This window comes from Amia ocellicauda, chromosome 19 (assembly GCF_036373705.1).
Source record: "Amia ocellicauda isolate fAmiCal2 chromosome 19, fAmiCal2.hap1, whole genome shotgun sequence".
In the NCBI taxonomy this organism is placed as follows: Eukaryota; Metazoa; Chordata; class Actinopteri; order Amiiformes; family Amiidae; genus Amia; species Amia ocellicauda.
In genome coordinates this window covers 23,103,020-23,115,699 of record NC_089868.1, presented here as the reverse complement: position 1 = coordinate 23,115,699, position 12,680 = coordinate 23,103,020, and the positions used below count along the sequence as shown (strand labels likewise).

General features: G+C 41.3%; 1 protein-coding gene across 2 annotated transcripts in view; it reads right to left on the bottom strand.

The window, feature by feature from the left end:
* The window catches only part of nos1apa (nitric oxide synthase 1 (neuronal) adaptor protein a), an 87,493-nt gene that overhangs the window by 8,882 nt on the left and 65,931 nt on the right, over nt 1-12,680 (bottom strand). For both annotated transcript variants that reach the window (XM_066692561.1, XM_066692562.1), the window contains exons 9-10: nt 7,268-7,433; nt 6,667-6,816 (exon numbers count right to left, since the gene is read on the bottom strand). In XM_066692561.1, coding sequence (XP_066548658.1) covers nt 6,667-6,816; nt 7,268-7,433 — 316 coding nt within the window. The remainder of the gene's footprint in view (nt 1-6,666; nt 6,817-7,267; nt 7,434-12,680) is intronic.

The following is a 12,680-nucleotide window of genomic DNA, read 5'->3' as shown; positions in this document are numbered from 1 at the left end:
TATCCTTTTCGGTTTTTAATTATGTATAAGGTGCAACAAAATCTGACCGGCCGGATTTATTAAGCGAGGCACAAGGTTAAATATAAATTAAATATAACGGGAGACAGTCGGGATAAATGTTTAATGAGCAGGTCTGCCGGGGTCAAGTCCAACAGCCAATTAGCCACACAGAGAGTCAGCCTGGCTCGATACAAGTACAATTAGGAGGAGATCAGTTTCTGAGCATTTGGGTGTGTATTTAAGAATTTAGTTGCAGTTAGTTTGATCTGGAGGGGAAAAAACACCAAAAAGAAAACAAGGCTAGACTAAAGCCTTTCATAATGCACAAATTACATCATGGCACCAAAACCGGTCGGTGTTTCTCACATTTCAATGCACAGCAACAATTAGAACAAGCAGCAGCTTCTAGGTCATATATTTCACTTGGATCATTGAGAAAACACATTATATATAATGTATTTCAGTGCATGAATGACTAACCGCAAAAACACAAAAGTAATAAGCGATGACTATATCTGTCCTTTTATAAATCCCTTCTTAGATCTAGTTTTGCAGCCAATTTGCACCAGAAGCTTGAGTGTAAATAAACAGCCACAGGGTAAATCAGTGGTTGTAATGGAATTAAATGTACTTCTCATTGATAATCCTAACCTCACACAACTGTACTCTGATCTATTGCAAAAAATAAGCAAATTAACCAAAGCCATCCTAGGATAAAGCTCTTTTCAGTGGCAGGTGTTGAGGCAAAAGGAAGTGGTCGAATGAAGAGATGGGAGATGATGTACAAAAACAGAAACAGTACATCTCACAATAACACTAACAAAGTCCTAAGGAATCCGATAAATTGGTGCAAGTTTGCGAGTTTTTGTAAATCAAGAGTTGTGTTCACATCTCTCCAATTCATTATTCAATGGATTTCCGAAAACTGAAACTGCCCTAGTCGAAAACTGTTAGCATCGCAAGAAAAAAAAAAAGAAAGGAAAAGTATTTTGGGGAGGAACTTCTAGAGACATGAAATACAGGCTTCACTGGACGCAAATCAAAACCGTCTGATACAGCTGCTTTTATCTCACCCTCCCACCTCCATCACTATCGAGGCGATCTAATCAATATTTCATCCAACAATTCACCACGGGCTCTATATCTGCCGTCTCCGATGATGTGTTCCCCTTTCTACGAGCCTCAGCAGGTGCAGACATTATTCTAGCTCGCTGAATACGATCCGCTGAGAATGCATTCAAAGAATTAGCCTTCATCCTCCTTCCTATCTGCACCTCGATATTTAATATTTAAATCGCAATGCACAGCGTCCTTGGCTCCTCTTAATCAATCAGCCCCTCCAGGGCTGCAGGGAAGTGTTTTGAATGATAATGGGACGTCGTACTTGAGTACAGTGCCGGGAAATTGCCATGTGCTCCATTAATTCACGAAGAAACAAAAACAGAGCATTAGATTTTGAGGAAAACAACCTGCTTTTGGTATAGGATATGAAGACATGATATTCAGATATTTATAGGATCAATAGATAATGATGGTCTCCACTATTGTTACTATTAATTTGCCAAGATGTTACAATAGTTGCAACTATCGGAATAAATTGCATTCTCTTTGCAAGGAAAATGTTGAAAGTCACAGAAATCGCAGCGAGTTCAACAGAGAGTTATAACCCTTAGTGTAATTTCAAGTATTTGTGTCTTTTTCATTACAAGCTTCATTAGATTAGCTCCCAGTCTAATGCTTTCAAGGCGTACGCAGATCAATACTGCTTTATGTCCCTCCGAGAATGAATGGTGGGCCCGGGCGCCGTCATTAAGCGGGGCTTGCATTGGACGCGAGTTGACACAATGGCAGTCAGTTTGCTAAATGTGCCTCGTCGGCAACAACTTCCTGGCTTTTGCAAATGTCACGCAGGAGCTACAATATGGGACTGGATGAAAAGAAAATATAAGTCACCTCTACAAGGTTGTGGGGGATGATGGAGATTATTTGTGAAGAGCTTTGCTAAAATGCTTTCAGTCGCCAAGTGAATATGAAATGACTTTCCAGTCTTAGGCGAAGATTGTTTGATTTATGTTTTTTAATATCTATTTCTCTTTGACGTATTTTATAATGTGCAATGATTGGAGCCATGCATTTTATGAAACACGCTTTCTAAGGTTGCAGTGAATCCCTCCCTCCACAAGGTGGCCATGTAGTCTGCTTAATTAAAACACTTAAGGGCAGCAGCTAGGGACATTTATTTAAAGGGACACGCATCCCTTTAATACTAATACTAATACGTCTTACTCAATATAATTTGTTAGAATGTTCAAATAAATAATTTAAAATGTTTTAATGTACTAGTAGGAATGAATCACTGGTTCTCAAAAGAGTAAAAACTAAATACAGCACTGACTCCCAAAACAATCATATAAAATACTGAATTCATAACACCAAAGCCATAACATATATATGACAAAGATAATAATAATAATGCAAAGTTGTTCTCAAGCAGCACATTAAGTGTGACAAACGTCTGTCTATTGTGTCGATTGTGGTCTAAAGATTAATTACAAGTTGTGCATAATAAATTATACCCATCGGTGCACAGAATACCAGGTGTATATTGTTGGGTGCGTTAGCTCAAATGAAATGCTGTTTGATTGCAATCTTTTTGACTCAATATTTAGTTCTCTTCATTTCAATTTGTTCAATTACCATTTCTACTAATTCGTTTTAATTCTTCCAATTAGTCAATGCACAGTATGCTTATTTCTTAATTGCAAATTCAATTATTATAACCGAGGAGATGGCGAGGACCTCTAGCGCAAAGCAGCTGAATTACAATTGGTGGAAAATACATCTTATAAAACCCAGGGCCCGAATGATGATGCAATCAATAGAAGAATACTGCAGGATCCTCTCTCATCCGAACATTGAAGGGAATTCCTTATTCAGCTTAAAGATAAAAAAATAAATAGGGCCTTATTGTTCTCAGGCTTGTATTCTCTAAAATGGCTAATCTCGGAAATCCAGGGTGGCCTGATACATAAATTCCTACGAGACGGAGTGAACAGCACCACTCTTATCTAGGATCACCAGCAGCCAAGCAAAAATAAAATCCAGTTTTAAAGACATCCGTTGTAAAGTCCCCGTTGCCATGAAGGGCTGTTCACTTGTGCCAAAGCCCGTCGATAATATCACGAGGTTTCCAACCCAACGTTTCCAGCAGAAAAGACATTCTCCACTTCATGCACGTCGCAAAACACAACATTGGGATGGGTAGCAATGCGGGCTGGGGTTCACAAAGCACACCAAAACATCCGGGGTCTCTACGGCACCAGGGAGATGTTTGACATGCTACTAAGAAATATTCAGTGCAATCAAAGAGACACTGGAAGATAAACTGAAATCACACATGGCGTTCAGTGAAGTTTGATCCCTTCTTTTCAATCCTTGATTCCCTTAATCAAACATAATAAGCAACAGAATAACTATTACATTACCATGGCTCCTACTAGAATATCACAGAGGAAAAACAGAACAAAAAGTAAGTATTTGTATTGAGTAGATGTTTGCTTAGCTGCAGACGGAGCACAGCCTGCCAACTTTCATTTTCCTTTCTCTGCACCGATTCCTCACTCAGAGGAATGTGCCGACGTCAATGCGGGTTCAGAAATTGTCTACTCACATGTCGTCTCAGAGGAAATTGTATTAGATCTTCATTTCCCCCATGTGCGGGGTAGGACCATGTTAATGACTTGATACCTGATCAGGGCACGCCGAGAGACAGGGCAGTGAACAACAAAGACATTTTTTTCAGTAAAAAAACTACTTTAAAATACGGCTAAGACACTTGCATTTGAAATTACTAGCACAAGGACACCAGAAATATAATAATAGCAGGTCTACAGATGTGAAACAGAAGGTGGGAACTATATCCATGCTGGTAACATCAACCATTTGGCAATAAAGATGTACAGTATTGATAACTTGACATTTTGGTCAGCAAGAACAGAAGTTAAATGATAAATAAACATTTTGTGACCACCAGAAAAAGACATAATACAGAATTAATGGCTCATTTTACACCGTTACATTAACCAGACATATAAAGTGAAGGAAATATTGTAAAGTCTTAGTCACATCACCCCTCGGTATGAAAAATATCTGTATATGGTTACAGGTCACAGTTTACCAGTTCAGTAAATGCATTTCCAAACCCATATTCATTTATAGTAAAAGCATCCAAAAATCGATATGATGACAGTTGCCAAGTTTCTCTAATAACCTTGTTTAATGTCCTTGGACACCTTCCTCATCCACACGCTGTAAGTAAGTGCATTTGATCTATACATATATTGTACAGCGTTTCTTTCAGGGCTTTCCCATCAAAAATAGAATTATAATAAAAATAATCAAGTTCACATTTTGTAGTTTCCTCTTTTTTATAGATTTCTGATTGCATCTTGTCTTCATATAAAACTATCTCCAAAGATGCATCCCGCCCACGACCTCCGAGCTTCGAACAGAGGCGTCTTGTACGAGATGTGCTGTGGCAAACGCTGGCCGAACCCTCCTCCCGCCGTTGGGCATTGGAAATATTGTCTCGGCTCGTCTAAGCGCAGGAAACGCAGTGCGGCAGCACCGGGGATCGCCGGGAAGGTGAGGTACGAATGAAAGCAGTCGTTTAACCACACGATTGGTCTAACGGTGACATTTTGAGATTTACACTGATCTTGGGAGAAAAATATAACTCACAATTTACAAAGGTATCTCCAGTTTAAGGCAAAGCACTGGTAACACAGTACATGTGGACCTTGGCCTTCGTGAGACCCATGATCGATTCTGGCGGTCTCGAGAGCGTGGGATTCATTACGCTCACTTCCGCGCTCTGAGGATTCGAGTCGTTCGGCAGTCCTTATCGCTTGTCAGTCTGGTTCACATTCAACAGCCCTCTCTCTCTTGTACTGCAGTGAAATGCGCGCTTGTATTTGGCTTATGTGACACCAAAGACATGTCAACATGAATCAAGACACGTTGTACTTTTATAAAGTCCCTTGTGCATTTTTTGGAGTTCAGAAATGAAGCCGGATAATACGAAGTCAAGTCACCAGATTTTCTGCTCGTTCGTTTTTCAATGGTCAAAATAATCCTTCTTCCGAGCCTCCGGACATGGTCTCTTACAAGAAATCCGTAACATTAAATAGATATAACGATAGGATTATTTTAGGTGGATATCTAGTCATACAATTGATTGGATGGCACAACACCACCCAGGGAAAACATTTAAGAGAAAACGACAGAGCACTGATAGTTAAAGGCAAAACCAGTGCTATTTAAAATACAGTAGGTGTTCAACACCAAATTATTTTCATCATATATATATATATATATATGTCCCGATTTATTTGTCATTTATTGATAAAATGCAACCACATATCCTTTAACTGGATCAATTACTATCCTGCATAGAGGATGCAAACCTTCCCTTAAGTTAACGGATAATGTTTCCTTACATTCTAAAAATTTTAAGTTCATTATTTGGCCCTACAGCAGTATGGAAGTTTTACTTGCTGGACGTTAACTTTTGTAAACACTTTTAAGATGTTTCACACTGAGAAATCAAGGACAAATGGCAGCTTAATCCCAAATGAATAGACATGACATCTCTCTCGGGTTTGTGTGGATTCTGTTGATTGAGTGACACAGTATCTCAGTTCCCTCAGAACAGAATCGTGCACAATCATGACCCAATAAACAGGAGCATCTGAGGTGGGAAAATAGAAACTCTAGCAAATTAAGCACATTTCGTAATTACAGGATGGCCCACTACACAAACAGTTATGGGGCTGGGGTTGAAAGTAGTGCATTAATGCTTTACAAACGTGTGAAATGATCTTGTCAGCACATAAAGCACTGCCTCCAGGTGAGAGATTTGGTTTCAGAAGTCTAGTCTGAAGACTAGCCTTTCTTTACAATATCACCTAAAGTATCTTCCCAAAAAGGCAAAGTATAAATATTAGTATAAGCCTAGCACTGGGTGATACAAGGTTTTTACTTCTCAAGAGTAATACGTCCGTAAGAAACTGCAATTAAGTCCTACAGTGTGCTCATTAAGTCACCCAGATTCATCCAATTCACCGCTCTAGGCTGCCGAAGTCCTGCCTAAAAATATACTGACAAGGCTGCTGGGAGAGCAATTTCCAATTAAATAACAACAGCAACACAACGAGTGTGGAGACTCTGAATGAGCTGCTAAATTATTGCCAAGAATATGCGAAAGAAGAAGGACGGTGCAGGTGGATCGCAGGCGGACACACAAATCACACGGGTGCGTTGAATGGCAGGTAGGACTGTGAAAGCTCAGACCAGAAGGGAACTCAATCGAACACCGAGGGGCTCAAACGGCGATCTCGTCGTCCAGGCAGTCCGGGGGCCCCTGCTTGTTCAGCACGTTGAAGAGCCGCAGAGAGCCGTCCTCGTGGCCCCAGCTGTCCCGGTCGTCGCTCTCGTCCGTGTTGGACTCATACTCCGAGGCGATCCCCGACTCTCTGAACTTGAGGAGCTCCAGGCTGCCCAGGAACTCCTCCCGGCACGGCACGGGGGCCCCCTTGCCCTGTTCTTGCTGCGGCGGTCCGGGGAGGAACCGGAAACACTCGAGTTTGACCAGACAATTGTCCCTACCTAGGGGGCTGCCCAGGGGCAGGGAGAGCTGGGTCCCGTCATTGAGCGGCGGCAGGGCCACGTCCTCGGGCTTCGGCGTGGTCGGGTCACACAACACCGGCGGCACGTTCGCTCGGAAAGTGATCTCCAGCAGGCTGTCTTGAGAGCCCACTGTGGGAGGAAAGCCAGAGGTCACATGGTCAATGATAATTACAGTTCCTTGGGAAAGATCTGGGGCCAGTTTCATAAACATAGAGTAAGTCTTAGTATAGTTATGAGTCAGTCCAACGACAGAATGTTGCTTAAAACAAGCAACACTTAGTCAATCACGCAATGCATTCTGGGAAGTTTAAGACACTTGAAGAAGAAAAAAACATGGCGGACACTTCTCCAAAACAGCGATGATCTCTATCCAAAGTGTCAAATTAAGACCAGTCTAAGAGTTTACTCTAGTCTACTAGTTTTATGCCACCGGCCCCTGTTTTACATGAACTCTGAGTTAGTCTAAGCAATGTGGTCTTCAGTTCCAAACCTCTAGACATTAGTATGAGTTTGGTGAACTGGACCTAAATTATTGGCATCATCAACATGTTGACAACAGTGAAGAAGAACCACCACTGACTTGAGTCATGTCCGGACAGTTTGAGCTCCAGCTCCTGGATCTGCTTGACGAGAAGCGAGATGTGCTGGAGCATATCCTTGTTCTGCAGCAGGAGCTGGTGGACCCGGGCCTGGGCCTCAATTCGGGCCGTGGCCTCCGCTGAGAGCTGGTCCTTCAACAGGTGAACCTGTGGGAATAGACATTGCTCTAGTCATGGGATTTCTACATCAATCACACAATACTTTTCCATCTTGGGGCCCAACAGAGCGGTCCGATCCGATACCTGCCTCTCTAGACCCGTCTGTGGGCAGAACTTGTCTTCAATGCTTTTGCAACAGACGGTTATGTATCAGTAAGATTTGCTGCTCTGTCCTTTTAAATCAATTCAGCCCCATCAGATGCCTTTAAAATTAAACACAAGCTTCATTTAAAATTCAATACAATGGTTTCCTTCCTAGAAATTTTAAATTTTGAATGCCATTAAACCTCAATATACGGGCCCATTTTCAAATGAATAATTTAGACCGAGAAACGTCTCTGGATCAAAACTTTCATTGGTTTCAATAAAAGTGTCATGAGAGATTGAGAGAAGAGCACCGAGTCAGAAGTAAAATGTCAAGCGAATACAGTGGGATAATTCAATGCCCGTTCCATTAATTCCTAAAAACCTGTAGAGGTTTCATTCTTTCCATAACCCATTTTAAGATGCTATAAAAAGACTGGCCAAAGTTATCTACCTGTTTCAAAAAAGTTTATCACATAGAAAACAAGAAATAAGAAATTGCGCATCTATGTTTCAGAGGATAGTCAGCAACAACTACACACATTACATTGAGTAACACACAGACACGTTTATATATAATTAGCAATTTTATTCTTCACAAGAATCCATGTTAGTTGTGTGCATTGATGTTTAGTATTGTGGCATCTCAACTGCACTCAAAACAAACTCACTGAACAGATCTAGGGATGCAAATTGTCGGAGTTTCACTCAAAGAGACAAATCCCGAACCCACTAGAAACAGTCTGAGCTCAAGTGGACTCCTGGGTTTCGCGATCTTCTAACAATGCCTGCAATTATACGAGTCTCTCTCTCTTTAAAGTGAGGATTTCATTCTCTCAGCACATTTTATACCTCAGAAAAATAATGCGTCTGATAGTTGTGTGTAACTGGAAACTAACGGCAGGCAATTGTGCTCCTGGGTAGCTATTCTTGTCAATTTTTTTTCCTCTGCTATTGTATTCTTCCACGATTATTGCTCCATAAAGAGAGACTGCTTAGAGAATGACAATGCAGCCACAAGAGTGATTAATGCCATCAGGGTCTTTTTGCGGCAAAGGAAATTAAATTACTTGAATAAAGATAATTCATAATTATACAAATAACTATGCTTTTAAAAATAATCTTTAGAGGCCTATAAAAGCAAAATAAATGTAACTTTCATCCCCTCATTCTGTTAGACTCCTGATGCACAGATTTATTCTCATTATTTCTCAAATGTGTATGTTGTTATTGAAATTTCAATACGCTGTCATTAGGACTTAGTTCTAAGGGTCAAGTAGTGAGATGCAATTGTGTATCGATGAGGAAGAGGTTTATTCCATATAGGGCATTTCAGGGCAACATCTTAAAAGAATTTTAAGTAATATTTATATATCAGGGAAAATCAAACCAGGAAATAAACCAATAAAATAAATTGTATGTGAAATTCGATTTTCCGGACATTCTAGGTTGTCAGTTTATGTCTTGGATTAAATAAATACAATAAAATAAAACCGTAAAGCTCAAGTTCAGCCCTTGCCCTGCTATCGATTTTTCACAGACACAAAGTTTGCACAAACATCACACAGCTTAAAACCTCAGAGCCGAGATTGCTCTTGGCCTCCGCAAAGTTATGCTTTTTCCACGTGGCCCTCAACAGTCCTAATCCGTTTATTTTTTGTCTGCGTTCGAGAGCTGCAATTATAAGGCTAAGTGGCATTAAGGGAACACATTCAAGGGCTTTGAAGAGAGGATCGGCCCTGCGCACTCGAGAGTACATCGCTTTTCTATACCGGACAAACAGCCGCCCCAGCACTGAGCCATTAGGGAGGTTAACAGTCATTTAACAGTCAACAGCAATAACCATTACTTATCAGCCCTCATCGATCTAATGGGAGCCGGGAACTCACAGAATACCGTTCTGTGCAAAAAATACGCGGCATGTAGTCATGACGCTGTGAGAACCCATGGAGGATGAGATGTTCTTAATCAGTAACACATTATTCCACAAGAGACATTAGTGTTTCACAACCTGAGTGGCTTTTTATAATGTAGGTGAACAAAATGAAACCTGAAACGAAAGGTATTGTTTGATGTAACAATTTTTCCATATTACTATCACAAGGGCAGTAAATGTTTAAACTAATTCAATTTGTTATTTTTCACACCCAGAAGATACCTAATTGAGGTGAAATCCTTGACAGATAAGTTGACGTGTTTTTTTAAGACACCATTTTGCAGCATCTCTTCAGAAATACACTTATTGTCTATGGACCATAACAGCATTCCTTCATAGCCTATTTCTCCACAATAATCTGATTAATTGTAACCTGCATGGGTCAGAGGAGTTAAATCAACCCCGGAAAGGTCACTTCAAAGGTATCGCAAACCTGACAGCAACAAACGTAGACAACTACAGAGCTGAACAGATGTCTGAAGTGCCGATGTTTCAGCACCTCTCGCTATTACTTTGGTGTGCGGGTCTGGCTGTCTCTGCTCGATCTGTGATATGAATAAAAATCCTCCCAGTGTAATATAATACGAGACTCATGATGTGGGCTCCTCCATATTTAAGTTGTTTGAGTCAAGACAATGAGTTGCCGAATCCTAAAACGATTATAATGCCGCGCTGTATCAAGGACATCAGCGATTTGGCTCCTGTGATAAACGCTCGCATCTGTTTACCCAGCAGAACCGACATTATGCCGTCTGCGTGCGCTGGCTGGCGAACTGCCGCAGAATTTAATCAGGAGGAGACAGGCATTGCTTAAGCGTGGTCTTAATGTGATAGACCCACTTCGACTAGAAATGTGTTTTCTTGACAAATTGCCTAGCTACCACACAATTTTGTATCATTTCTTTAGACCACCCCGATTTGCTCACAAACAAAATCAATGATCTTTGACTAAACTTTCAAAGTTAGGTAAAACTATTTTAAATCTGGTTCAGTTTTAAAACTCATGGTTTTGGCTAAATATTACAACAAAAAGTAACAAATCAGAAATATCGTCGAGTTCTTGTCGAGATTATATTAGATTTTATAAGCTCTTGTTTTTGCTGGCAGTAGATGAGTTGAGTAAACACAGGTTTAATCTAAAACAGAAGTACAGTATAAGCAAATGGAGAGAGAGAGACAGCCCGACAGAGAGAGAGAAAGAGAGAGACAGACAGAGGGACACTGGGAGCGAGAGAGACAGACAGAGGGACACTGGGAGCGAGAGAGACAGACAGAGGGACACTGGGAGCGAGAGAGACAGACAGAGGGACAGAGAGAGAAGAAACATTGAACTCGGTTGTGTAACTTGGTTATTCAATCTTAGAGGTGTGCGTATCAGGAACCAAAATCATATTTCACATTATCCGCAGGCAATGTTTCTTCCCCTCCGTCCCCCCATCGGACACTACATTTCAGAAACCGGACTTGATTCCTGCACTTGGCAACAAATGAAAATGACCTAGCCTCACTGAAAGCATTACAGTACATCCTCGCACCCCCCCGAGGGAACGGCAGTCATGATTATATGAGAGCAGTTCTATATTACGGCGGCGGTGCCAAAAAAGCACTGAAGGATTACAACGTGTTGCTTTTGTGAAATCAGTCTTTTACCTTCCCCTCTCGACAGCCCCGGCAAAGCCCTGGTTTTGTGTTTGCAGCTTCAGATGTCAAATGTACTTTACAGCCGATGGGCTTTGGTGTTTACAACAATTTCCCTGAACATGAGGTGAAACCGGTCCAGTCAAGTTCTTGCAGTGACTACAACAAGGCTCTTCTATTTGAGGAGCATTTCAAAGCTGGGATTCACACAACAAGAGAAGGCACTCAGGGCAACACGAACACACGATAAGTATTTTATGAGGCCAGCGATCTCACTTATTTATTGTGTGCACTTGCTAAAACTACCGGGGTAAATTGCAAACATCAGTTGCTTAGATTGATCTATTGTTCCTCCATTTCATAGCCTTTTAATAAATGATAAATGGACATCAATCGCCTCTTCAAGACGTGAATTTGAGAAGCAAGATTTTGCTGACTGTATGAACATGTGACGTTTTCTGCTGCCATTTTCTTTCTGTACAAGTTAATCTGATACTAATCTAGTGTACAATCAATGGGATACAACTAAGATTTGGCAGCAATGAAAACCTAGAATATGAATCATACATGAGACACACACAGAGAGAGAGAGAGAGAGAGAGAGAGAGAGACACATACAGAGAGAGAGGGAGAGAGCGAGACAAACACACAGAGAGAGAGATCGATACTAATATTTGGCAGCAATGAAAACCTAGTAATTATGGAGAGAATATGAAACCTACATGAACCAACGAGCATCACATTCGAAGAGGTTCTCCGATGGCATGAAATTATGTACTCGGGTTAAATGTAATTGCAGATTTAACAAGGTGTCTCTAATGTTTTCTCAGCTGGGAACTAGTCGCACCAGCACGCTTATGCCTTTTTAATACATGACTGGGCGCTCGGGGTTCAATGATACCTTGAAATTATGATCTTAATTAAAAACAGAACACAAAATCTGGGTCCCGAGTCTCCCGACGATGTGTTGCGACAGTTTTACAACACGAAGAGAAACAAAACCTGATCCTAACATCATGCAAGCGTGGGACCACTGTGACAAAGCCTTTGAACCCTGTCAACCGCACTCTGAGAAAGGCTTTTATCATCGAAACAGGCCAAGAGTCAACAGAAATTAACTTCTGTCCAGAATTGCCCGGATTAATGTAGTCCGGCCAAGGTTGTGATTCGTGGAAAATGCTATGATCGTGTGCCAACGAACGAGGGAGGATGTCAGGCCGAAAGGGAGGTGAGCAATTTGGCAAAGGACTTTAGTCATTTCCTCAATAACGCCCAGTTGGAAAACATAGACGATACCACACCTGGGGAAGTGTTTATAGTGTTCAGATTCGCTAAAACTGTCTGGGCTCTAAAGCGAAGGACAACACAGTCTGTTATCTCATTAGCGCCTTGCTGTGCTTATTATTTGGACAATAGACTGACACTAGAGCAAAGACACGAGGGGACAGGAAGAAGGATGTGACACGGCCAGGGTGAGCAGACAAGGTACAGAGGGGTGGGACCATATGTTTAAGTCCACATTTCAAACAAATATAGTGGACACTGTACACTTCCCCGTCCACACTGTCCAACTGAAC